This window comes from Thecamonas trahens, assembly GCF_000142905.1.
Source record: "Thecamonas trahens ATCC 50062 unplaced genomic scaffold supercont1.11, whole genome shotgun sequence".
Classification (NCBI taxonomy): domain Eukaryota; order Apusomonadida; family Apusomonadidae; genus Thecamonas; species Thecamonas trahens.
The window spans coordinates 534,295-557,415 of NW_013657669.1; the positions used below are offsets into that span (position 1 = coordinate 534,295).

General features: G+C 63.6%; 12 protein-coding genes across 12 annotated transcripts; 10 read left to right on the forward strand and 2 right to left on the reverse strand.

Annotated features, from left to right (window-relative positions):
- The first annotated feature begins 312 nt into the window (after nt 1–312).
- On the forward strand, nt 313–2,913 carry AMSG_03144 (ABC transporter E family member 2). Its single transcript, XM_013905019.1, has 2 exons — nt 313–440; nt 1,150–2,913. The coding sequence occupies exons 1-2, from the start codon at nt 335–337 to the stop codon at nt 2,880–2,882; spliced, it is 1,839 nt and encodes a 612-aa protein (XP_013760473.1). The 5' UTR covers nt 313–334; the 3' UTR covers nt 2,883–2,913.
- Nucleotides 2,914–3,117: 204 nt separating this feature from the next.
- Nucleotides 3,118–3,620, reverse strand: AMSG_11750 (uncharacterized protein; the record flags this gene model as incomplete). The annotated part of the gene is made up of 1 exon (XM_013905045.1): nt 3,118–3,620. Exon 1 carries the CDS (start codon nt 3,421–3,423, stop codon nt 3,118–3,120), a length of 306 nt encoding a protein of 101 aa, XP_013760499.1. The 5' UTR covers nt 3,424–3,620.
- Nucleotides 3,621–4,306: 686 nt separating this feature from the next.
- Nucleotides 4,307–5,329, forward strand: AMSG_03145 (uncharacterized protein; the record flags this gene model as incomplete). Its single annotated transcript, XM_013905020.1, has 1 exon — nt 4,307–5,329. The coding sequence occupies one exon, from the start codon at nt 4,307–4,309 to the stop codon at nt 5,327–5,329; it is 1,023 nt and encodes a 340-aa protein (XP_013760474.1).
- Nucleotides 5,323–6,054, reverse strand: AMSG_03146 (uncharacterized protein; the record flags this gene model as incomplete). The annotated part of the gene is made up of 2 exons (XM_013905021.1): nt 5,323–5,744; nt 6,052–6,054. 2 exons carry the CDS (start codon nt 6,052–6,054, stop codon nt 5,400–5,402), a joined length of 348 nt encoding a protein of 115 aa, XP_013760475.1. The 3' UTR covers nt 5,323–5,399.
- A 1,384-nt stretch (nt 6,055–7,438) lies between these two features.
- Nucleotides 7,439–8,480, forward strand: AMSG_03147 (small nucleolar ribonucleoprotein U3 component). The gene is made up of 2 exons (XM_013905022.1): nt 7,439–7,600; nt 7,814–8,480. Exons 1-2 carry the CDS (start codon nt 7,464–7,466, stop codon nt 8,226–8,228), a joined length of 552 nt encoding a protein of 183 aa, XP_013760476.1. The 5' UTR covers nt 7,439–7,463; the 3' UTR covers nt 8,229–8,480.
- Nucleotides 8,481–8,657: 177 nt separating this feature from the next.
- AMSG_03148 (uncharacterized protein) lies at nt 8,658–10,472 on the forward strand (the record flags this gene model as incomplete). The annotated part of the gene is made up of 1 exon (XM_013905023.1): nt 8,658–10,472. One exon carries the CDS (start codon nt 8,658–8,660, stop codon nt 10,455–10,457), a length of 1,800 nt encoding a protein of 599 aa, XP_013760477.1. The 3' UTR covers nt 10,458–10,472.
- Nucleotides 10,473–10,624: 152 nt separating this feature from the next.
- Nucleotides 10,625–12,825, forward strand: AMSG_11751 (uncharacterized protein; the record flags this gene model as incomplete). Its single annotated transcript, XM_013905046.1, has 1 exon — nt 10,625–12,825. The coding sequence occupies one exon, from the start codon at nt 10,625–10,627 to the stop codon at nt 12,590–12,592; it is 1,968 nt and encodes a 655-aa protein (XP_013760500.1). The 3' UTR covers nt 12,593–12,825.
- Nucleotides 12,826–13,759: 934 nt separating this feature from the next.
- Nucleotides 13,760–16,107, forward strand: AMSG_11752 (uncharacterized protein; the record flags this gene model as incomplete). Its single annotated transcript, XM_013905047.1, has 2 exons — nt 13,760–16,021; nt 16,095–16,107. Exons 1-2 carry the CDS (start codon nt 13,857–13,859, stop codon nt 16,105–16,107), a joined length of 2,178 nt encoding a protein of 725 aa, XP_013760501.1. The 5' UTR covers nt 13,760–13,856.
- Nucleotides 16,108–16,194: 87 nt separating this feature from the next.
- On the forward strand, nt 16,195–17,121 carry AMSG_11753 (uncharacterized protein; the record flags this gene model as incomplete). The annotated part of the gene is made up of 1 exon (XM_013905048.1): nt 16,195–17,121. One exon carries the CDS (start codon nt 16,195–16,197, stop codon nt 17,119–17,121), a length of 927 nt encoding a protein of 308 aa, XP_013760502.1.
- A 267-nt stretch (nt 17,122–17,388) lies between these two features.
- AMSG_03151 (uncharacterized protein) lies at nt 17,389–17,909 on the forward strand (the record flags this gene model as incomplete). Its single annotated transcript, XM_013905024.1, has 2 exons — nt 17,389–17,709; nt 17,748–17,909. 2 exons carry the CDS (start codon nt 17,389–17,391, stop codon nt 17,907–17,909), a joined length of 483 nt encoding a protein of 160 aa, XP_013760478.1.
- A 648-nt stretch (nt 17,910–18,557) lies between these two features.
- Nucleotides 18,558–20,912, forward strand: AMSG_03152 (uncharacterized protein; the record flags this gene model as incomplete). The annotated part of the gene is made up of 2 exons (XM_013905025.1): nt 18,558–19,931; nt 19,961–20,912. 2 exons carry the CDS (start codon nt 18,558–18,560, stop codon nt 20,843–20,845), a joined length of 2,259 nt encoding a protein of 752 aa, XP_013760479.1. The 3' UTR covers nt 20,846–20,912.
- A 163-nt stretch (nt 20,913–21,075) lies between these two features.
- Nucleotides 21,076–21,925, forward strand: AMSG_03153 (C-4 sterol methyl oxidase; the record flags this gene model as incomplete). The annotated part of the gene is made up of 1 exon (XM_013905026.1): nt 21,076–21,925. One exon carries the CDS (start codon nt 21,076–21,078, stop codon nt 21,838–21,840), a length of 765 nt encoding a protein of 254 aa, XP_013760480.1. The 3' UTR covers nt 21,841–21,925.
- Between the last annotated feature and the right edge of the window lie 1,196 nt (nt 21,926–23,121).

Here is a 23,121-nt window from a genome sequence, read left to right on the forward strand (position 1 = left end):
GGAGGGAGAGAGAGACACATGCGATCGAGCAACCGCCGCACATAGTTATCACCCAATTGTCGGTAGTCAGATCGTGGATGATGGCAATGGTAGTGCGTGTGCCCCTGTCCCACCGCCTCTATAAGCCAACCTCGCGTGCCTCCCCGGCTCCAACCACGTCTGCTGTACCCTCCTCAAGCTTCAGCACGGGTGCGATGGGACAACTACCGCCATCCAGGGCCATCCAGGGCCATTCCGCCCACACCTTCCTCTCGTACTTCAACACCGCCACCATCACCGGTCATCATCGATCATCATCGTCGGAAGGCATACCTCTCTCTCTCCGGTGTGATCCATGTCGTCGGAGAAGCTCACCCGAGTTGCCATTGTTGAGGCTGAGCGGTGCAAGCCGCGTCGTTGCGGCCTCGAGTGCAAGCGCAACTGCCCCGTTGTTCGCATGGGTACGTAACATTGCTTGCCCTTTCTCTCTCCATGAGTACCACCCCTATCCTGGTATTGTGTAGTACCTTGTCATGGCCTCCCCCCCCCCCCCCCCCCCCCCCCTGCTGCCGCCGCCCTCCAACTCGGCGGATGGTGATTGGGCGTCTTGTTGCCAGGCAACGCCCACTCCTGGTCTTTCCTCCCGCCATCCTCAACGACACATCCGTGTGACACGTCCATGACTGGACACTACATGTACCTCGCCCAATGCTCTACCCAACGAGTCCACTATGTGGGGTATGGCTCGTGAGGTTCGCTCGCCTTTTGTCGCTCAGTGGACGCCCTTGGAACTCGGCTTGGTCACTTTGGGAAGATTTCTGTCCGACGGCGCCGGACCGACCCGACCTCGTTGACCTCGATTGGATGCGATTGGGTGCGTTTGGCAGGGCACAATGGTCAGCTGTAGCTGGGCGCACTCTAGATGGCGGGCTTGGGCCTGGGAATGGGGCTGGGAAGCGGTTTGGATTGATGGTGGCGCGCTGATCGAAAGGCAGAGGCGAGCGTGTGCGGGTGTATTTTTGCTGCTCTGGACGCAGGGCCCGATGGGCAGCCCGATGGGCAGCCCGATGGGTCGTGTGCGGACAAATGGGGCTCGGTAGCTTGATCGGATGAGGACTCATGATGGCGAGGGTGCGCGCTCTCTCTTTGTGTGTGGTACGAGGGTTGTAGGCAAGTTGTGCATCGAGGTGACGTCCAAGTCGAAGAAGTCGTGGATCTCTGAGGAGCTCTGCAATGGATGTGGTATTTGCGTGCGCAAGTGCCCGATGAAGGCGATCACGATCATCAACTTGCCGAAGAACCTGTCGAAGCAGACGACGCACCGGTACGGTGCCAACTCGTTCAAGCTCCATCGGCTGCCGACGCCGCGTGCGGGGCAGGTGCTGGGGCTTGTGGGGACGAACGGTATTGGCAAGTCGACGGCGCTCAAGGTGCTGGCCGGCAAGCAGAAGCCGAACCTGGGCGACTTTGAGGACCCGCCGGACTGGGAAGACATTCTGCGGTACTTCCGCGGGTCGGAGCTGCAGAACTACTTTACCAAGATCCTGGAGGACGACATCAAGTGCGTGGTCAAGCCGCAGTACGTGGACCACATTCCCAAGGCGGTCAAGGGTACAGTGGGCTCGATTCTGGAGGCCAAGTCTGAGCGGGACAACGAGGCCGAGCTCATCGAGCTCCTGGAGCTGGAGGATGTGCAGCAGCGTGATGTCAAGGCGCTGTCAGGTGGCGAGCTGCAGCGGTTTGCCATTTGCGTGGTGGCGGTGCAGGAGGCGGATGTGTACATGTTTGACGAGCCGTCGTCGTACCTGGACGTCAAGCAGCGTCTGACTGCGGCGCGGGTGATCCGCGACCTGGTGAAGGACGACTCGACGTACTGCGTGGTTGTGGAGCACGATCTCTCGGTCCTTGACTACCTCTCGGACTACGTGTGCGTGCTGTACGGCAAGCCCGGTGTGTACGGCGTGGTCACCATGCCGTACTCGGTCCGCGAGGGCATCAACATCTTCCTCGCCGGCTTTATCCCGACGGAGAACCTGCGGTTCCGCAACGAGGCGCTCACGTTCAAGGTGGCCGAGACGGCCGAGGAGGACGAGGCCGACGACTCGCGGTTCCGGCGCTACTCGTACCCGTCGATGGTCAAGACGTTCCACGACAAGAAGACCTCGTCGAGCTTCAAGCTCAACGTCGAGGCTGGTGAGTTTACCGATGCCGAGATTGTCGTCATGCTCGGCGAGAACGGCACAGGCAAGACCACGTTCATCCGCATGCTCGCGGGCCTGCTGCAGCCGGACGACGAGTCGGTCAACGTGCCCGAGCTCAACGTCTCGTACAAGCCGCAGAAGATCTCGCCGCGCTTCAAGGGCACTGTCCGCCAGCTGCTTACCAAGAAGATTCGGACAAAGCTCATGACGCCGACCTTCCAGGCCGAGGTCATCCGCCCGCTCCTCATCGAGGAGATTATGGACCAGATGGTGCTCAACCTCTCCGGCGGTGAGCTGCAGCGCGTCGCCCTCACGCTCTGCCTCGGCCACCCGGCCGATGTCTACCTCATCGACGAGCCGTCGGCGTACCTCGACTCGGAGCAGCGCATCTCTGCCGCCCGCGCCATCAAGCGCTACATCATCCACGCCAAGAAGACCGCCTTTATCGTCGAGCACGACTTTATCATGGCCACCTACATGGCCGATCGTGTCGTCGTCTACTCGGGCCAGCCGGCCGTCGAGGCCACCGCCAACACGCCCGAGTCGCTCCTCACCGGCATGAACAAGTTCCTCTGCTCGCTCAACATCACCTTCCGCCGCGATCCGGCCAACTACCGCCCGCGCATCAACAAGCTCGGCTCGGTCAAGGACTCGTCGCAGAAGTCGTCGGGCAACTACTTCTTCATGGACGACGAAGACTAAGCGTCACAATAACATCATCACCGCAGTGCGACGAGGGGCAGGGAAGATGCAAGAAGGAAGAAAGAAAGGGGTGGTGTGGAGATACAATCGAATGTTATTATGACACGCGTATCGTGGGCTCGCATCGGCCGACAACGCCGTAGCCGACAAGGCTGGCGTCTGTGCCGAAGCGAGGAAAGAGATAGAGCCGGGCGCAAGCAAGCTCAGCGAGGAGCAGCGCGGCGAAAATGTGCAGTTAGCAGAGCATGGTACACAACCTTGTCGTCTGTTTCATGATTCGAGTCATCGATGATGAGTATGGGCGCAAGGGAAAGGGTGATGGCATGCGGTGCAAGGGGAAAAAAATAATCCAGTCCGGACATTGGTCGCCGACCATCAACCTCACCATCCACTTTGTCTGTCTCTCGTGCGGCGCTTCATGAAGGCAGCGGGACGCGGGAGGACAGGCAAAGAGGAGGAAGAAGGAAGAACGGGAAGACCAATGCAGGAAGATTGCAAGAGACTCAGTCCAAGGAAGGCATTGTATTTTTGCCTCAGTCATGGGCTCTGGACCGGTTCCGGTCGTACCAACACGGCTCAACACAATAGAGAATGGGGAACCCGCAGCTGCAAAAAGCAGAAGGGGCTCAACCCAAGACCTCTACCATGGAACAACGTGTGGGTCTAGGCACGACCGGTCGGATATTCCAGTTTCAGACGTAACACTGCGAATGTATGGGTAACAATTCATCATTGCCTCAAGCAACCACAAGGGGGTGGTGATGGTAGGGGGGGGGGGAGGGGGAGGGGGAGGGGCGTACCGTGGGATGGACGAAAAGGATTTGGATGAACCGAAAATGGGCGAGAAGTGGTTGCTCTTCACGACGCAAACAGTTGGAAATAGGCAAGCCGCAAGTCATTGGCTTTGTCTGCTCGGGCGAACAATCGGATCGATGCGTGTCGAGCGATCGAGTTGATGGAGTCGTCGATGTGACCCCGAGTCATTAGGGCTGTTTTCGAGTCATTGGGTCGATTCGATCGATGCCGTCAGGATGAAAGGAAGAGTGCAATCTGCTTGTCCGTGCTTGATGGATCTGTTGATGGTGCCGTGGATGTGGCAACCATCGACAGAGAAGCGGGCGGGCCGGGAGGGGGGGGGGGGGGGGGTAAGGGCCTTTATTCCCATTGGTGTGGAGGAATCTCGAACCAAGTTGTCCGACGCCTTGGCGGGCGGCAGATTCTTCGCTGTGCCAGCCAGCCAGCCAGCCAGCCAACCAATGCCGCAGCCATAGCGAGAGCGACAGCGAGAGCGATAGGCAGCAGCACCTCACCAGCACTGTCTCCAACTCCACCCTCTTCGACCTGTGACCTGTGACTGTCCAGAAGCACGAGCACTTCCCTTTTCCCTCCCTCCCCTCCCTCCCGCCCCTGCCAAGAGCATCACCATGAGCGCGAGCGGGAGCCAAGCTAGCCGTCGCCTCTCTGCGGAGACCATTGTCCATCTCTTGGCCACTGCAGCCAATGCGGCGAAAGAGGTGCCTCAGACAGAAGGCAAAGTGGTGGGCAAGGCATTGTTGGATATTGTTTCCAAGGCGACTGTGGTTGCGCTGGATCGTCAGGCAGAGGCCGCGAAGAAGCAGCCAGCAACGGCGACGGGCGACGAGACCGGATCGGGAGAGAAGGGCGAGGAGAGCGGCACAAGCGCGGTGGAGCTGGCGAAGGGCATGACGGCTGTCGAGGTGGCGGCCATAATTCGTGGCGCATGGGTGGCGCTGATGACGGCCATTGGTTCGGTGATGGACGAGCCCGAGTGGACGGTGCTGGTGCTGGGCAAGCTGGCGCGTGCCATGCAGGAGCACCTGGAGAGCATCGAGGACGGGGCTGGCACGGCCGGAGTTGTCGAGTCGGTCCTCGAGCACGCACGAAAGCACGGTCTGGTGGCCGAGGGCATTGTCGATGGGGCACCGGCGGGCGCGGCCGAGCTGAGCGTCCGCGACACCTCGCTCGTGGGCGTCTGGCTCAAGCTCCTCTTCTCGGGCTCGGCCTTTGACAAGCACGGCGATGTGCGGCTCCGGTGCAATACGCCCGGGTGCGACTGCCTTGTCTATCGGCACAACGCAGCCAACAAGTGCGCGCAGTGCGAGCACTCGTTCACGGCACACACCTTTGGCATCCTCTCCATCTCGCGAGTCCTGGAGTCAATCTCGGAGCTCGTTTCGCAGCACGAGGAGCTCTTTTGGGGCCTTATGCTCAGCCAGTGCTCGGCCTTTGGCGGCGACCTCTACGGCTTCCGCGACAGGCTCAAGGCCAAGACCGAGGCCGAGGCCGAGGCCGCAGGCGCCGGTAGCTCGGGCGCCGGCCCCTCGTCGACCTCGTCGGTCGCCTCGACGGCGAGCCAGGATACCCGCAAGCGCAAGCGCGGATCCGATGCAGCCGGCGCCGCAGAAGAGCGTCCGTCCAAGCGGTGACATGTGTTGTGTTATGTGTGCGGCTCCCGCATAAATGTGCCCAACTCTCTGCGCCATCGCCGGCTTACCTTTACCGCTTCCGCCGCTTCCCGCTGCTCCCGTTGTACCTTGTCGGCACCTCGCCACCCGAGACCCGGATTTCGGCGGCGGTCTTGGCAGCCTCGGACGGGAACAGGTCGAGGATGTTGAACTGGGCCTCGTCGCTGGAAACGGGCTCAAGGAAGGTCTTGGGCGCGGTGTTGTAGAAGCCCCAGTCTGGTGTGCAAACGGCCAGCGCGACAAGGACTCCGGCGCCAAACACATACATGGCCACTGCAAACGACGCCGCCACCCAGCCGGCCACAAACGCCACTGCCGTCGCTGCCATCAGAATCACTTGTGTCAGCCACTCCATCAGCACCATGCCCTTGAGGTCCTGTTGCCGTAGCACACGTCGATGGAGGCAGCCCCCCACACGGAGACAATCACAAGCCAATCACAGCAGGCACCACGAGATACAGACAACCACACGGAGGCAAGCACAAGCCAATCGCAGCAGAAACCACCAGATACCGATCGATCACAGCAGGCACAACGATCCCGACCACAGTAGAGGGTGACCAAGCCACGGCAGTCCGTCACCGAGCAGAGTGAGTCATGAGAGCAGAGGGCGGAGGGAAGGGAGAACGGTGGTGGTGGTGGTGGTGGTGGTAGTGGTGGTGAGAGGATGGGAGAGTGCGTACCATGGTGGGTATGTGTGTGTGTGAGTGTGGGGAGAAGAGTGGAGGGGACTCTGGTTGTGGTTGTGGTTGTGGTTGTGGCTGTGGTTGTCGGGTGGTGGCGGTGGCGGCAACCGGTGCAATGACTCAGGTCGGCGATGGTGGACATGGCTGGTTTACCAACGGGGAGGGGGGGGGGGCGAGATCGTGGGCGACCTCATGACGTCATGTAGAGGTAAGATGACTCACTCCGACGGCGAAAGACGACGTAGATGACGACAAGAGTGATGAGGAGGACAATGACTATGATGGCGAGGATAACGAGGACCACCACGTCGCCCTTGGGCGTGTGGCCGCGCGCGCCCTGTGTCGTCGCAGGCGAAGGTGACGGCCCGGTGCTCGACGGTGGTGGTGAGGATGGCGGCGGAGGCGGCGACAACGGCGGAGGCGGCGATGGCGATGGCGGAGGCGGCGACGGCGGCGACGGTCCGGGCAGAGGACACGCCGCAGCGGCAAGGCCCACGAACCGGAAGGTCCTCGCCGATACCGGCCCGTCCATCGCCACCAAAACAAACGAGACGTTGCCAGCAGTAACATGCTCATCACATAGGACGTCGATGACAAGGCGGTCAGTGCTCGGCGGGCCACCCAAACCGATGCGTACACCCTGCGGACCATCGCCATCGATCGATCGCGACGCGGCCGTGGCAAGGAGCGTTGCTGGCGATGGCGGGGCAGGACCAGGCGGACTACCCGCCACAGCACAAGCCGCCGGATCATCAATCGATGCAGATGCACATGGCGAGTTCTCTAGCACGCCACATGGTTGGATCCGATACGTCGTCCCCTCTCTGCCAGCCACCATGAAGCCATCCGGCTGCACCTGTGCCAGCACGTCAAGTCGCTCCGGGCACGCAGCGCCCTCGTCCGCCAACCTCACACCAGACACGGCACACGCCGCGAGCATTACAGCAAGTACCACACTCTGCTGTCTCATGGCCATGTGTGCCTTCATCCTGATACGCTCTGTGTCAGGTGGTGGCCCGTGCCCGTACGTTAGCCGCTGTCGTCACCGGAAGCCTGCAGACGGTCCGGCTGCCTCGCGCGTGCGCCGTGCCATTGGCGCGACCACATCGCCCGATCGCAACCCGCCACCAGCCCAGGCCGTCCTACGATGACATCTATTGCGGCTCATTGGCTCGGTGCAGTCGACCCGGTTGCGTCAACCTGGCCGCGGTCGACCTGGCTGTACCCCGATCACGTCCCAGCACCCGACCACATCGCCCGATCGCAACCCGCCACCAGCCCAGGCCGTCCTACGATGACATCTATCGCGGCTCATTGGCTCGGTGCAGTCGATCCCGCTCCTGCTACTGCTGCTAGGGGGGCATGCACTCCAAGCCTCTTGATACCTGTCTCTTTGCCTTCTGCCCAACATGGTGCGCAAGCTCAAGCACCATGAGAGGAAGCTTCTTCGGAAGACGGACTTTATGGACTGGAAGCGGTCGAACAACCTCCGTGAGATCGAAGTCATGCGCCGCTATCACATTGAGAAGCGGGAGGACTACATGCAGTATGTTGTGTGTGTGTGTGTGTGTGTGTGTGTGTGTGTGTGTGTGTGTGTGTGTGTGTGTGGTGGTTGGGAGGGGTGCAGCCGAGGATGGCAGCAACCATCCCTGGTTGGTTTGAGAGTGCAGCAGATGGTGTGAGACGAGGGATAGCGGGAGGTTGTGATAGCCATACTCACAGAAGAGCATGCCCATGTATGGTGTCTTGTAATGGGTAGGTACAATCGTGTTTGCGGTAAGATTACCAAGCTGGCTAACAAGCTCAAGAGCGCGGAGGCCACCTCGGAGTTTCGGATCAAGATGACGGCGTCGTTGCTGGAGAAGCTGTACGAGATGGGCGTCATCAACTCGAAGCGCTCGCTGGGCAAGGCATCGGCGGTGACCACGGCTGCGTTTTGTCGGCGGCGGCTGGCAGTCGTCATCGTTCGCCTCAAGTTTGCTCAGAGCGTGGCAGAGGCCGCTCGCATGGTCCGCCAGGGCCACTTCCGCGTTGGCACCAACGTCGTCACCGACCCGGCGTACCACGTCACCCGCAAGATGGAGGACCACGTCGCTTTTGTCGACACCTCTTCCATCCGCCGCAAGGTTCTCAAGTACAACGACAAGCTCGACGACTACGATCTGCTTCTTTAGACTGTCTGCCGCCGCACGCCTCACCCCGGCTCACCCTCGGGCGCTGCCCAGCATCCGGGCCTTGCACGTCCGGTCTGTGGTGCGTCTGCTGTCGCCACCGCCCTGCCTCGCCCGCTGCCGCTTCACCCATCAACCTACAGAGCTCCATCCACCCGCAACGCACCATCCGTCCAGATCGTCCCCCCTTGTCCCCACCTCCTGGGCTCGGCCCTGTCGCCGTCCCTTCCGAGATCAAACGCATCCTGGCTTCTCCTCCTCCTCCTTCCCCTCCCCCTCTCCTCCTCCCTATTTTCTCGAAATGTCCCATGGCCGCGACAGCCCGGCCCGGTGTCCGTCGTCCGTCGTCCGTCGTCCGTCGTCCGTCGTCCGTCGTCTGGTGTCCAGCAGCCGCGTGGCCGACTCGATAGCACTTCTCGCGAAACGCACAACATGTCCGACTCTGGCTCTGGTGACATCGAGGTTGTGACCACACCGGGCGCAGCGGCGCTCGAGTCTTGTGCAAGCGCGTCTGATGGGTCCAAGACGAGACCAAAGTCTTGTGACGGCGCGTCGGTGCCGCACGTGGTCGACGGCGTGGTTGAGGACGGCGGCGACGAGGCGGCGACCGGTGACGTCGGTGCCGCCTCAAGCACTCACCAGGACGACGGCAAGGGCAAGGGCAAGGGCAAGGGCAAAGGCAAGGGCAAGGCGGCAGGGAGTAACCCGTTGGCGTCAATCATTGGCGATACGCTTGAGAATCTGACCGGAATCGCGGCTGGCGAGGGCGGGAGTGAAGGCGGCGAGGGCGCTCAGCCTGCGGTGCCGACCAAGGTCCTGCCATCGCTGCGGCGGTTCTCAGAGATGGTGGCGGAAAAGGGCTCGGAGCGCGGGCTCTCGATCCGCTACGAGGCCGAGACCAAGCGGCTAGTCGTCGAGCTGCCTGGCCCGGTGGCGCCGACCTCGCATCAGCCGCACCCGTTTGTGGACCTCGTGCCGTACTACAACGCCTACGCCATTTCCGAGGATGATGACGGCTCGCGCGACGTGGTCATCTCCGAGCTGCTGGATCTGTGCGAAGCCAAGATCATGCCGCTCGGCACGTACGACGAGATGAAGAGCCGTCTCGTCCCGCGCCTCCGCCTCGCTTCGTACTACGAGCTCTTTGACATGCAGTGCGAGCTCCGCGGCGATGACGAGGTCGTCATCCCGACGCGCGACGTCGCCACTTCGCCTGACCTGGTCGCCGAGCTTGCGCTTGAGGATGACACTACGGTGGCCACCGTCACCAACAAGCACCTGCTGGCCTGGGGCGTGAGCTTTGACCAGGCGCTCGACGACGCCGCCGCCGCGCTGGCGGCGCGGACCAACGGCGACGGCAAGTGGCGCGCGGTGCCCGGCACAACCAAGGGCTCGTACCTCGCCCAGTTCCGCGATGGTGCAGACTCGGCGCGCATGCTCTGCAAGGCGATGATCCGCAAGCTCAAGGTCAAGGGGCGCCCTGTCGTCCTCGTCCCCGATCGCGAGGTCCTCCTTGTCACCGGCAGCGAGGATCCCGAGGGCCTGCTTGCCGTTCTCAACCTGGTCGCCTCCATCCTCTCGCGCCTGCCGTCGCCCGTGCTTGGCGTGTGGACGCTTAACAAGAAGGGCCACTACCTCCCGTACGAGCCGCCCAAGTTTGACGGCAAGTCGTCCGGCGGCGGTGCAAGCTCGGCATCCGGCGGCGCCGACGGTGTCGCCGAGCTCCCGGTCCCCACCAAGGTCTACCTCCTGTACAAGAACCTGGTCACCCGGGGCATCGGCCAGCAGTACCACTCACAGAAGAAGATGCTGGACAAAGTCAACGAGAAGAATGAGGTCAAGGTCATGCCGGCCACCATGACTGTCATGCAACATCCCAAGACCGGCGACGTCATCACCTACTGCATCTGGCAGCTCGGCACCGAGGCCCTGCTTCCGGTCACCGACATTGTCCTCCTCTGCAATCCCGAGAACCTCGCCCGCCCCATCGTCGGTCAGGCCCCGTTCGACCTCCTCATGGAGGTCATGTCTGATGGCGTCGAGCTGGTCCCCACCCACCCGCCACGCTACTCGTGTCCCAAGGACGTCTTCCCCACGCCGGAGCAGATCGTTCGTCTCTCCGGCTCGTTTGAGGCGCCCGAGATGAAGGACGCCGCCATCAAGCTCCGTGACATGCTTACCACGGCACAGCGTGCTCGTGAGCGCCAAGAGTTCCAGGACTCGGTCATGTAAATGCCAGCTTCCTCGACGACAGCCGAGTCTTCCGCCTGGCACAGACAGTTTCGGCGCAGCCGATGTCAGCGGTCCGAAAGCCCAATGACGACAGCGACGACGACGACGACAACGACGACCCACCACACCTTCACCAACACCTCACTCACGCAAGGCCGACAACATTGATGTACAGAGTACTGCGGCTTGCCTTCCTTGTGGCTGCGGTGGCTGCAGCTGTTGTTGCTGCCGCTGCCGCTGCCGCTGACGAAGGCCATGGCGGTGGCCTTGCCGGCGAAGACCTGGTGCCGGTGGAGGAGATGGTCGACCCTGTGGAGGTCATTGTGGGCGAGGCGCATGCAAGCAATGGCTATGGTCGGGCACGAGCTGCGCTAGAGACACTGGCGGAGGAGGAGGACAACATGAAGGCTGCGCTCGAGCTCGGCCTCTGGTCGCTCCTGGGAACGACCGTCGACGAAGGTGACGAGGTCATCGATGTGGCGGCGGCGCAAAAGTGGCTGGGTCGGGCGGCCGAGCGCGGGCTGCCAGAGGCACAGGCGTATGTGGGCCTGCTTCACAGCCTCGGCCTTGCCCGCGCGGGATCGGTCGAGCGCGACGAGGCCCTTGCAGTCCTGCATCTGTTCTTTGCTGCGCGTGGCAGCTCACGGGTCGCCAACGCCGCGCTTGGCTTCAGGCATCGGCACGCGCTGGCAGTGCCCGGCTCGTGCGATACTGCCGCCAATTACTACCGCAAGGCTGCTGAGGACGTGGCGGCGCAGATTGTGGAGACCGGAGCTGAGCCCGAGGCAACCGCCCAGCCGCTGTCTGATGAGGTCAAACCGGTCGACGGGTCCACCAACTCGGACGAGGACATTGTCGACTTTTACGAGTACTCGGCGAGTCAGGGCTCGCCGTCGGCGGCGGTCGCGCTCGGCAAGCTGCACTGGACTGGCGCGCGTGGGCTGGCGCGCGACGTGCCGGCCGCTGTCCAACACTTTGAGCAGGCCGCTGCCGCAGGCTCGCCCGAAGCCATGGCCAACCTCGGCCACGTGTACGCCGCCGGCGACGACGGCGTGCCGCAGAATACCGACGCCGCAATCGAGTGGTATACCAAGGCCGTCGACGCCGGCTCGGCGTCGGCGCTCAACGGGCTCGGCTTCATGTACCTCCATGGGACCGGCGTCGAGGCCGACTCGACCAAGGCCTTTGACTACATAGCCAAGTCTGCGGCCATGGGCAACGCCGACGCCCAGCTCAATCTTGGCACACTCTACTTTAATGGCGAGACCGCCGACGGCGAGCCCGACTACAAGCGCGCCCACGCCTTGTTTGTCAACGCCGCCCACCAGGGCCGCACCCTTGCCACGTACTACCTCGGCCTCATGCACGCGCAAGGCCTTGGGACTGCCCGCTCGTGCGCCTCGGCGCTCTCGCTCTTCAAGACCGCCGTCGAGCGCGGCCTGCAAGAGAATGTGCTCAAGACCGCGCATGCCGCCTACGACGATGACCAGGTGGTCATGGCCCTTGTGCGCTACCTCGTTGTCGCGATGCAGGGCGTCGAGCTTGCGCAGCGCAACGCTGCGTACATCCTCCACCACCACGGCGACGAGAGCCGGGTGTTGGCTCTGTTCGGTGGCTCTTCTGACGCCGTCCGAGCCCTGCATCTGCGCATGCTCGCGCTCTCGGCGCTGCAGGGCAACGTCGACGCCAACCTCGCGCTCGGCGACTACTACTTTGACACTGAGCGTGATTACGAGCTGGCGCTCTCGCAGTACCGCGCCGGCGCGAACCGCGGGCACCCACAGGCGCTCTTCAACCTCGGCTACATGCACCAGCACGGGCTCGGCCTCCCGCTCGACCTCCACCTCGCCAAGCGGTTCTACGACCAGGCCTGGGAGACCTCACCCGACGCGGCGCTCCCTGCTGGCCTTGCCCTCATTGGCCTTCACATCCAGGTCACCAACGACGAACTGATAGCCACCACCGGCTACCCGCTAGACCGCATCCTCCTTGGCGTCATCGGCAGCATCCTCATCATTGTCATTGTCTTCCGCCTCCGGGTCGCGGTCGCGCTCGGCGCGCTCTTGGAGCAGCGGGCCATGTCTCGCCGTGCTCGTCGCGCTGCGCGGCGGGCCATTCTTGGTGAAGGCGACTGACGAGCTGCTTCCTATCACTCTGCGCGCGAGCGGCCGCCTGCGTAGCCTGCAGGTGCACTTTGATCGATGGCCGGAGCCAGGGGCAGAAGGCGTTGCACCCTCCCCCTCCCCCTCCTACCCCGTGCCGGAACTGGCTCATTCTCCTGTGGCGAGGCCCACAGCGGGTGTGTGGTGGCAAAGCGGAAGCGGTCGGTGCAACACAAGTCGGGAGTAAACGACTTGTCTCGTGATGGCAGTGCCGGTGGTGCTCGACGAGCCGGACTGGAACGGCGAATGGGTCGAGGCAGGTGCAGGACGTGGCGCGGGGGAGGGCGGGCGTGGAAGCCATGCACCGAGCACATCCATCGGATCGGTAGTGTACGACGCAGAAGAAGCATACTTTCGAGCAGCAGCTGCCGTTACCCGTGAGCAGAGTCCCCCAGAGCCGTCCGCGGCATCCCCACTCCGCCGACCGCCTTCGGCGCCTTTGCGCCGTCCGCCCTCCTCCTCGCCAGGGCAACGTTCTGCGCGAGGCAGCAACGCCAACAGAGGCCGAGGACCAGGCCAGAAGCAAGCCAAGAGGGAACCGCTGGTAGCCACGTCGGAGCCGGGTTCGCTGCAGCTTGTGCCGCATGACGTCTTTGGCCTTCAGCGAGACTGCCATGCTGCTGCCGCAGTTCGCTTTGCCCGCTTTGACAACTCGCACTTTCCCGCCAACCCGCCGCCGGCCACCGAGCGGAGCCTCCGGCCGTCACTGGCGCACGCAGACGGAAGTGTTGGCTTTGATGGCAGCAACGATGTCAAGAAGCTGCTCAAAAGGCTTGGTATTGACACGAGCGTGGCGAAGCAGCCATCGGCATCGCCGGCAAAATCGAGGCCTGAGCCGCGACAGGCTGCGAATCGCAAGCCGCCGGCGCGGCCTGCGACGCGGCGGCGGCCGGAAAAGCCACAACGCCCGGCTGCGCCAAAGCGGCGGGCTGCGCCGAAGCAGCGGGCTCGTTCGCAGCGGGCCGCAGCTGCCGAGCCGTTGGTCGTCGAATGGCGGGCCAGCGACGATGACGACGCGGGCAGTGACCGCGATGCCGCGGTCGAGCTCGACGACGTGGCGGTGGTGCACGCGGCGCTGCAGGCGTCATCAAGTCCGGAGGCGTCACCCGAGGCGCGAAGCGAGGCAGTGCTGGAGAGTAGGCACTCGCTTGAGGCCTCGCCGATCTTCCGCATCCAACGAGTCTCGAGTCCCGAGCCCCCGCGATCGACATCGTCAAGCCCATCGGCGAACCCATCGATGGCACCACAGCCGCTGCCTGACGCCACGTCGGATCACCTTGTGTCGAAGCTCTCTCAGAGTGCCCAGAGCGCCGAGAGCGAGCTTGTGCTTGAGCGCGGGCGGGTGTCTGACGGTGACGCTCGGATCCTACTCCGGCGCGCGCTGGCCAGCCCTATCTTGATCTCGGTCACGCTGCGGGCTGTGCGGCTGCCGCGTGGCGCACTGGCCTCTGTGCCGCTGCCGCAAACACTGACACACCTGGCAATGGTGGATATGACGCCACCGCTGACGGCGGCGTGCCTCCCGCTACTGCCACTCTCGCTTACTAGCCTCGATCTGTCGGGCAACGCTCTGGGTACGGCGCGTGGCCTGACTGCGCCGCTCGGCCACGTTCCACAACTCACTGTCCTCAATCTTGCTGACAACATCCTCTCTGACGAGGCGTGTGTAGCGCTCTCGCTCCCTGACTCGCTGGCGGACCTCACTCTCGAGCACAACCCTCTGACCGGGCTTGGCGTCCGGCGGTTGCTGGAGAGCGTGGCGGGCTCGCTCACTTCACTCAACGTCTCGCGGACGCTGGTGAGCGGAAGCGACGCGGCGGCGATGGCGGTGGCATGCCCGCGGCTGAGCGAGTTTGACGTGCGTGGCGTTTTGTTTGACGGCGATGAAGAGTGTGAGCTGGCTCAAGCGCTGGCGAGTCACAGCTCGCTGACCCGGATTTGGGCATCTCTGGAGCCGGCCCCGCCGGACGCAGCTGCGTTTGCGCGGCCGATGCTCGAGCTGCTAGTGTCTCGCGCGGCGGCACCGTACGAGGTCTGCGATCTCGGACTCCGCCCGCGGCCAACCGGGCTTCTGGGGATGTGCAAACAGGCGCCGCGGTCGCTGGCAATGCTGGCGCTGGTGAAAGGCGGAGTGGCGTCGTGCGATTTGCCGGAGTTGCTGAGCCTGCTCCCGCCGACACTGCACACGCTGATCATCGAGGGCGTAGTTCTCTCGGACGCCGGAGCGCAGAGCCTAGTGGCGTGGATGGGATCGAGCACGCATCTGGGCAAACTGGTACTGCGGCGGACGGAGCTGACAGACGAGTGGCTGGCAGCTATTTCACGAGTTGTCCCTCACTCGCTCAGGTACATGGACGTGAGCGGCAACTCGCTGACTGACCGATCTGTAGAGCTGCTGCGGATGCTTGCGCTCGGCCTGCCGCAGCTGGAGTGGCTCGATGCCTCCCGCAACTGGATGCCCTCGCTGGAGGTTGACGGTCCCGGCTCGGTCCCGTGGTCGATCGAGGTTGCGCTCAACGGTGCGTTTGAAGTTGGCCGCGAGGGCTGGGTCGTTTTTGAGGCCTCTTCGCTCGGCACGCCGCCAGTCTCACCGCTTGTGGCGGCAGTGGCGTCCGGCGAGCCGGAGCTCGTGCGCCGAGTGCTGGACGCGTTCTATGTACCGGATCTTGTCCCGAAGCACCTGGTGACGTCGCTGGAGACTGCGTGGAGCGTGGCTGGTGAGGCAGCCGTGGCCAGCGGCGACGCCGAGATGATTGAGGCTGTGCTGGGCAGTGCCGACGGGCGGGCGACAATGTCGCGGCTGCCGGGCACAGTGCGCGGACTGCATGACGCGCGTGCTGCGCGTGCTGTGGTAGTCGAGCTCCGGCGGGCGGTGGGGCGCCTCGCCCAGATTACTGTCGACGGCACTGTGTTTGCCACCGGTGGCCTTGTGAAGCCGTATCATCGGGCGCGAGTCCACCGCGCGGTGTACGCTGCGGTGTCCGGAGGCGAGGCGCTGCCGTTGGCGCGACTGAGGGCCGAGGGCATGCCGATGACCGAGGTGCTTACTGGGTGCATGTCCCGCGACGATGTGCTGCGGAGGACACCGCTGGACGTGGCGCTGGCAGCAGGCGACGCGCGGGTGGCGCGGCATGTGTTGGCGGCGATGCCGCGGGCACTCGTGGAGCAGGTATTTGTGGCAGCACTTGCTGACGACGACGATCTCCTGGCTCCACTCGAGTATGCGGCGAGGTCAGGAAGCGTGGCTGCGGTTCGATTTGTCCTCCGGCATCCGGTGCTGGGCAAGGTCCGGCGTGACGTTGCGGGCAAGTGGATTCCGTACCGAGCCAAGGGCGCGCTGCACATTGTGGAGCTTCTTAACAACGGCTACTTGCTGCAGGCGCAACCGGGGCACCCAAGCCCGTGCGCCGCGGAATGTGCGCGGGGCCTGCTCGCGGAGCAAGCCGTGCGATGCGTGCTGTGGCGAGCGGGACAGTGGGCGGAGTTGACGGGACACTGCTGGTGTTCCGAGCGGCCGGCGCCATGGCTGTGTCAGCATTGGCTAGCAGCGGGGACCGGTGCAAGCGACGGCATCGATGTACGCTCAGCAGCACTGGGCTGCGAGTGGCGTGACGCTGTTGGCTGCGCTTGCCATGCTGTGCACGATAGTTGCTGGCGTGTTGTGGCCGAGCTGTGCGTCGCTGATTGGCGGCGGAGTGATGGTAGTTGCAGGAGCATGGGTGGGCGTGCTGGCACGCGGCGCGCGATACCTGCTAGGCACGGCGACGCGGACGACATCCAAGTACCGGGCGCTGGACGCAGTGTTGTTTGGATGCGTCGCGGTGGTGATGGCGTGCAGCGGGCTTGAGATCGGCGAGTTTGGGATGGATGTCGTTGACGGACTGTTGGGCTTTTCGACCCATGATGGCTACAGGTTCAGCTTTTGGCTGGCTGTCATTGGAGCTGGCGCGGTGTTTGTGACGGTCTCGCGGCAGATGCGGGCAGTGGCGAGCTTGACAACGCGGTGGCAGTCGCCGTCTGCTTCTGGCGCGGTGCGACGGTCGCTGTCAGGACTTGCGGCGCTTGGAACATCGCAGACGGTGTGGCTCTGGCTCCTAGCTCACATCTGCTTTGCGCTCCGCAGCGATGCGATCGACAACACGTGGCAGATCCGCGAGCGAGTGGCCGGCGGGCTGATTGTGGGCGCACCGCTGGCATGGGCATGGGCAGGCATTGCGGTCCGCAACGAGCCGCTTGGCGCGATGGCGCGACTGACGTCGATCCTCCGCTGGACTCTTTACGTTGTGCTTGTGTGTGGATGGGCGCAGCTTGCCGGTCGGTCGGAGAGAAGCCGCCGGCTCGGGCTCGGCATCGTGGCCGCGGTTGTAGGGATGCTCGATGTTGGGGTGGTCACTCTCGCGCCGCGTGTAGGTGGCGCTGAAGCTGTGATAGGACTTGCTGCTGGCGTTGCTGTGGCGGTGGTGGGCGGAGTCGGTATTGTCGCAGCTGTTGTATGGGCGTAAATCGTGTGTGCCGGCAGCGGCAGGCGGCAGGCGGCAGGCGGCGGACGAGTGACGGCGGCGAGTGCGACACGCGACTTTGTGGGTAACAGCGCGGGGGAGTAGGACGGAGACAGGGATCAGGACAGGTCATAGAGAGCAGGCTAAGCGTCAGTAACTGCCCGTGGAGAGTGACGGTGGCCGTGTGCTGGTCAACGAGGCGTAGGGCAGAAGAACCCGCGCGTGGCGAGCTTGACAGACGGGCCGAGGCGAGGGCGACACGGCATAGGCATGTCGTTCTTCAAGTCGCTTCCGAGTGCGGGTGCGTTTACCGAAGTGGAGGTGGGGGCGGCTGGCGGCGGAGGCGGAGGCGGCGGCAGTGGGTATGTGGCGCCGCAGGAGCCGCAGCTGCGGCGGGCGCTGCCGAGCGGCGACCAGCGTCCGCCGGCGGGACAGTCGATCGGGACAGACTCGACACACATTCTGATTCGGGCACTTTCCGAGGCCAAGGCGAAGCGCAAGTCGCAAGTGCCCGGGGCATCGACGTCGACGTCGACGTCAGCGTCTGCAGCGGCGTCTGCGTCCGCGGCGTCGCGGAAGCGCAAGTCGTCTGTGAGCCACGGCGCGTCGCCGAGCAAGCGGGCGAAGAGCTTGGCGGCTGCGGCAGTGTCGACGGCGACATCGACGACGGCATCGGCGGCATCGACGGCATCGACGGCATCGACAGCATCAGTGGCGACAGGAGCCAGGTCCAGCTCGGGCTTGTTCGACATGGGCCGGGTGGTGCGGATGAAGTTGCCGGAGCTTCGTGAGCTCTGCCAGCAGTTTGGCTCTCGACGCGAGGATCCAAGACTTCGCTGGTGGACCGGCTGCGGTTGTTCAACAGCCAGCATGCGTCGGGCTGATTGTAGCACCATGGCGAGTGAGTCTGGTCGCTCCGGAGCTGAAGCCAACTGTGGGTCGGGGGGTGGGCAGCGAGGCAGGGAGCTTAGGGACCCATGAAGACACGAGACAGAAGTGATGGTACACGGGAGCGGCAGCGTGAGAGTGTGAAAGAAAGCAGTGCCATCAGCGGCGGAGTTTGGTAGTGTGTTAGGGCTCGGGGCGTGGTGAGAGGCAGTCCACGTGAATTGAGATGACGATTTTTTTGGTTACCAACCGTCCGCCCGGTGGAGCGGGGCTTGTGGAGGAGGTGGAGGGCTTGGTACGCGAGGCAGGGAGAGGGGCACTTGTCACCGACGCACCGACTCAGCGACACACACGTCTCATACGAGCAAGTAGGCAGGAATGGATGCTGGGCGCGAAAAGGCACGCGTCGGAAGCGGCCGGCTCGCAAGGCTCGGACTCAGGAACGGAGCGACGTCCAGCAGGTTTTGGTGAATTCTGAGGGAGGAGCTAAAGCGAGCGGGAAGAGCGGCGGGAAGAGCGGCGGGAAGAGCGGCGGGAAGAGCGGGACGGCCATGCCAAGGCTTGCTGCGTTGCAGGATGGCAAGCGGACACGTGCGAGGCGGCTGTCCAAGGCTCTGGTGCTCAACCGGGTTATGGACGTCAAGACGCCGCTGGTGGAAGGCAAGGCCAAGGCCAAGGTAGTGGGAGGAAAGGGCAAGGGCGATGTACTGTACCTTGTTCTCAGCCCAGTGGAGATCCGGGGCGCGGCCGCCAAGAACAAGCCGTCGCGGTTCCGGTTCGATGTGGCCGACGTGGTAGAGGCTGTGCTCGACGGCGACGTGGTCCGTGTGATGGTGCGGAGCGAGACAGCGACGTTTGCGCCAGGAGCACCCGTGGTGGAGGGCGATGCGACGCCGCCGACCGAGGCGTTGGCGATCATGGCGTGCAGTGGCGGCCCGCCGATTTCTGTCTGGCACGACGCGCTGGAGCAGGCGATCCGGTTTGCGGCCGCGGTTGCTGCCGAGCCGAGCATTGCGGTGCGGATGCGCAAGATGGGTGGGCACGAGTTTGTCATTGCGCGTGCGATCGGGGTGGGGACTGGTACCGACTTTGCCGGGCCGTTTAAGACTGCGGCGCTTGTGGAGGCGACGTCGCGCGAGTTGCGGGTGTTTGACAAGGTGGGTAAGCCTGCGCGGGTTGTGGTGCCGTGGGGCGAGGCGTTTGGGCGGTGCCAGGACCTGTCGGACCCGTTTGTGGTTGTGGTTGTGGGCACCGGCGACGGCGACGATGGCGGCGAGCCGCTTGTGGCGCTTCGATTTGAGAATGCTGGGGCTGCCGGGCGATGGAAAGACATTGTGGCTGGTGCGGTGAGCGCGGTCCGCGAGGCGGGCGAAGTTGTGGTCAAGGAGACCGAGGTGCTGAAGGAGGGCATTCTGAAGAAGGGCACCGAGTCCGGCAAGTGGGTGACGCGGTACTTTGAGCTGACGCCGGAGCGGCTCGACTACGCCGGCAAGAAGGGCAAGCCGCTGAAGGGCTCTGTGGAGCTGATGGACGTGCTTAATGTCAACCTTGAAGAGCCCAAGTCGAAGCACACAACCCAGAGCGGCAAGACACTTAAGTTCCCGACGCCCGGGTTCTCGATTGCGACGCGATATCGGACGTTCTACTTTTCGTCGCGGATGATGGGCGACTGCCAGGCGTGGGTCCAGGCCATCCGCGATGCAGTGGCGGCGCTTGTGGCGCGCGAGAAGGAGGCGCTCATGGCTGTCTTGCGCGAGGAAGCCGAGGTGACAGCGGCGCTCGAGGCCGGGCCCGGCGAGTCCGAGGGCGAGAGTACGCGCAACGACGACGACGACGACGATGATGATGACGACGGCGACGACGATATTGGTTCTGGCGGAGAGGGCGAGATTGAGGACGCGGCTGGGCCTGGGCCTGAAGTTGCGGTGGGGGTGAGGGTGAGGTTGGGGCCGAGGCCGAGGCTGATGGTGTGGTTGAGGTTGAGGCTGATGGTGTGGCTGAGGCTGGGGCTGATGCTAATGCTGATGCTGATGCTGATGCTGAGGCTGAGGTTGATGCAGAGGTCGATGCTGATGCTGATGCTGATGCTGAGGCTGAGGTTGATGCTGAGGTCGATGGTGTGGCCGAGACTTTGGCCGAGACTGAGGCCGAGGCTGAGACTGAGGCTGAGACCGAGGCCGAGACCGAGGCCGAGACTGAGACTGAGGCCGAGACTGTGGCCGAGACCGAGGCCGAGACTGTGGCCGAGACTGAGGCCGAGACTGAGGCCGAGACCGATGTTGTGGCCGAGACTGTGGCCGAGACCGAGGCCGAGACTGTGGCTCAGACCGATGTTGTGGCCGAGACTGTGGCCGAGACCGAGGCCGAGACTGAGGCCGAGACCGAGGCTGAGACCGATGCTGCGGCCGAGACTGAGGCTGAGACCGAGGCCGAGACCGAGGCCGAGACTGAGACTGCGGCCGAGACCGAGGCCGAGACCGAGGCCGAGACCGAGGCCGAGACCGAGGCCGAGACCGAGGCCGAGACCGAGGCCGAGACCGAGGCCGAGACCGAGGCCGAGACCGAGGTCGAGACTGAGGCCGAGACTGTGGCCGAGACCGAGGCCGAGACCGAGGCCGAGACCGCGGCCGAGACCGAAGCTGAGACCGATGCGGCCGACACCGCGCCCGAGGCCAGCGCACAGGCTGTTGATCCCAAACCCACTCCGCTCCCGGCCCACCTTCAGGCGTCTTTCGATTGGACCGCACCGGCAACGCCCGAGCCCACGGCACCCATCGCCGCTGTCTCGACTGCACTCGACGACTTTGACTTTGGCGCCGTCGAGTTTGACGACGAGTGATACAAGCTGCTGCGCCCTCCGAATCCGACTCCCCATACCTTCCTCATCAAAGAAGCAACCATGTGTATCATCTTCCCGGCTAGGCAACCAGTGTGTCAGTCCACGCGAGCCCACGTGGCACCGCCACCACTCGCGCTCGCGCCTGCCGGCCAACACTCGACGCCAGCGCGCACATGCTGCCGAGCGAGCTCTGGGAAGATGTCCTGACCAGGTGGCCATACTCAGAGAGAATGTTCTTTGTTGTCGGCTTTATGACTGTCCACGAGCTTGTGTTTGTCGGGCTCTCGGGCGCCATTGCAGCGGTAGGCGCCGCAGGCCTCCTCGAACGGTACCGCATCCAGCAGCGGACACCGTCACGATCGCTGGTGGTAGCATGCATCAAGAGCTTGCTGGTGGGGCATCTGATTGTCCAGCCTCTCCAGCTGTTCCTCCTCTACCCGGTGTTTGTGGCCCTCGGCATGTCGGCCGATCCGGCGGACATGCCCTCGGCGGCCGTGGCCATCGCCCAGCTCCTCGCCTGCTTTGTCATCAACGAGACCGGGTTCTACTGGTCACATCGGTGGCTCCATTCCGAGTGGCTCTTCAAGACCGTTCATGCACGACACCACAAGTTCGGCTCGACCATCGGCATCGCCGCCGAGTACGCCCATCCGTTTGAACAGCTCGTTTCCAACGGCTTGCCGACCATCGGCGGCCCGCTGCTCCTTGGCACTCACATGTCCATCACATTTCTCTGGCTCGCTATTCGCATCTATCTCACCGTCGACAACCACTGCGGCTTCGCCCTACCCTGGTCGCCTGCGCACTGGGGCGGCGCGGCCAAGGTCAACCCGTTTGCCTCGCACCCGCTCGCCCACAACTTTCACCACTCGCACAACTCTGGCTGCTACGGCGGCAACTCGTTCTTCTGGGACTGGATCATGGGCACCGACGCTGACTTTAACCACCATCTCGCCGCCATCAACAGCGCGGAAAAGTCGGCCAAGGCCGAGTAGTAGCGCACGGCATCCGAGCCGCTGGCTTGCCGCCACCGTCAGGCGTCATCCGCCCGCGATCCGCCAGCCACGTCTCCTTCCTCATCGCCACCAGCCACGGTTGGCTTTCCCGGCGGCACAACACCGTAGCCAAACTCTGTGATCTCCTTGCAGTGGACGCAGTAGTCGACAGCAAACGATGCGTTGGACGAGCCCGGGTTGCCCTCATTCCCGCACCGCACACACCGCCGCTTGTCGTCTCCGTCCCCCAGCCTCTTGCAGGCAAGTCTCTTTTCCATTGCTGACATGCTGCGCGCCCGTAGTTGATGCGCACGAGAGAGATGGGCCGGGCTTGGGGGCTATTGGCGTGCCTATGCGATCATGGCGAGTGGGCAAGCATCACACGAGCAGGAAAATATGCATCAATAGCTGTTGAGGCCACCCGTCGATGCGACCGGCATGTGACGTGGGTGTCGCTGCCTGGGGGGCGGGGTCCGAGGCGGGGGCAGGGATGGGATCGGGACCAGGGGCGACTCGCGCAGCGATCGGGTCGCTAGCGCGAGGTGCCAAGGTGCTGAGCGGCTCGCTGCACCCATCGTCATGAAATGGCTTGATGTAAAGACATAGCGTACGCGGGCAACAATTGCTGTGGCCGAATCAGTGGGTACAGATGGTGATGGAGTGGCGTGTTGGGCTCTCGGGACGGGAGCGAGTGGGGCGGCGCAACTCGTCTCTGCGTACCCAAGCGGCCACCGACACCATGTCCGAGGCCACATACATGGAGGAGGCTCACGAGCTGGAGGCATTGCTCAACCCTCCGCTTTCCGCCACTACGGCTCCTGGCGAGCTTGTCCGCATCCAGCGGAGGTTCCAGACTGTGGTACGTGTTCCCTTTGGCTGTGCACCCCTCGACATGGTGGTGTGGTGGAGGTGAAGGTTTTGGGCGGGAACCTTCCCGCGCGTTTCCCACGTCCCCCCCCCCCCCCCCCACGCACGGACTTTGAATGACGAGCCACTGGAGACTTGCTCCGAGGTGGAGATGTCCATCGCTTTTGCGACGTTGAACGCCGACTAATATGGCGCGCTAGATCTCGAAGAAGTCCATTTTTTGTGCCGACGACCTCAGAAGGTGAGAAGTGAAAACTGGACCTGAAAACCGGCCCTTGACATCAAGCCAATTAAGAATATTATACCGTCCGGACGTTGTGGAGCTGACGAAAATGAATATTGACAGTATGACCGCCATGCTCTGCATCTATCGCGCGACCATCCATCTTCCACCGGATCTCGGAGAGCGAGGGC

Coding starts and splice junctions, on each gene's coding strand:
- AMSG_03144 (XM_013905019.1), top strand. CDS start 335: ATGTCGTCGGAGAAGCTCACCCGAGTTGCCATTGTTGAGGCTGAGCGG. Junction 441..1,149: donor CTGCCCCGTTGTTCGCATGG/GTACGTAACATT, acceptor CGAGGGTTGTAG/GCAAGTTGTGCATCGAGGTG.
- AMSG_03147 (XM_013905022.1), top strand. CDS start 7,464: ATGGTGCGCAAGCTCAAGCACCATGAGAGGAAGCTTCTTCGGAAGACG. Junction 7,601..7,813: donor AAGCGGGAGGACTACATGCA/GTATGTTGTGTG, acceptor TGTAATGGGTAG/GTACAATCGTGTTTGCGGTA.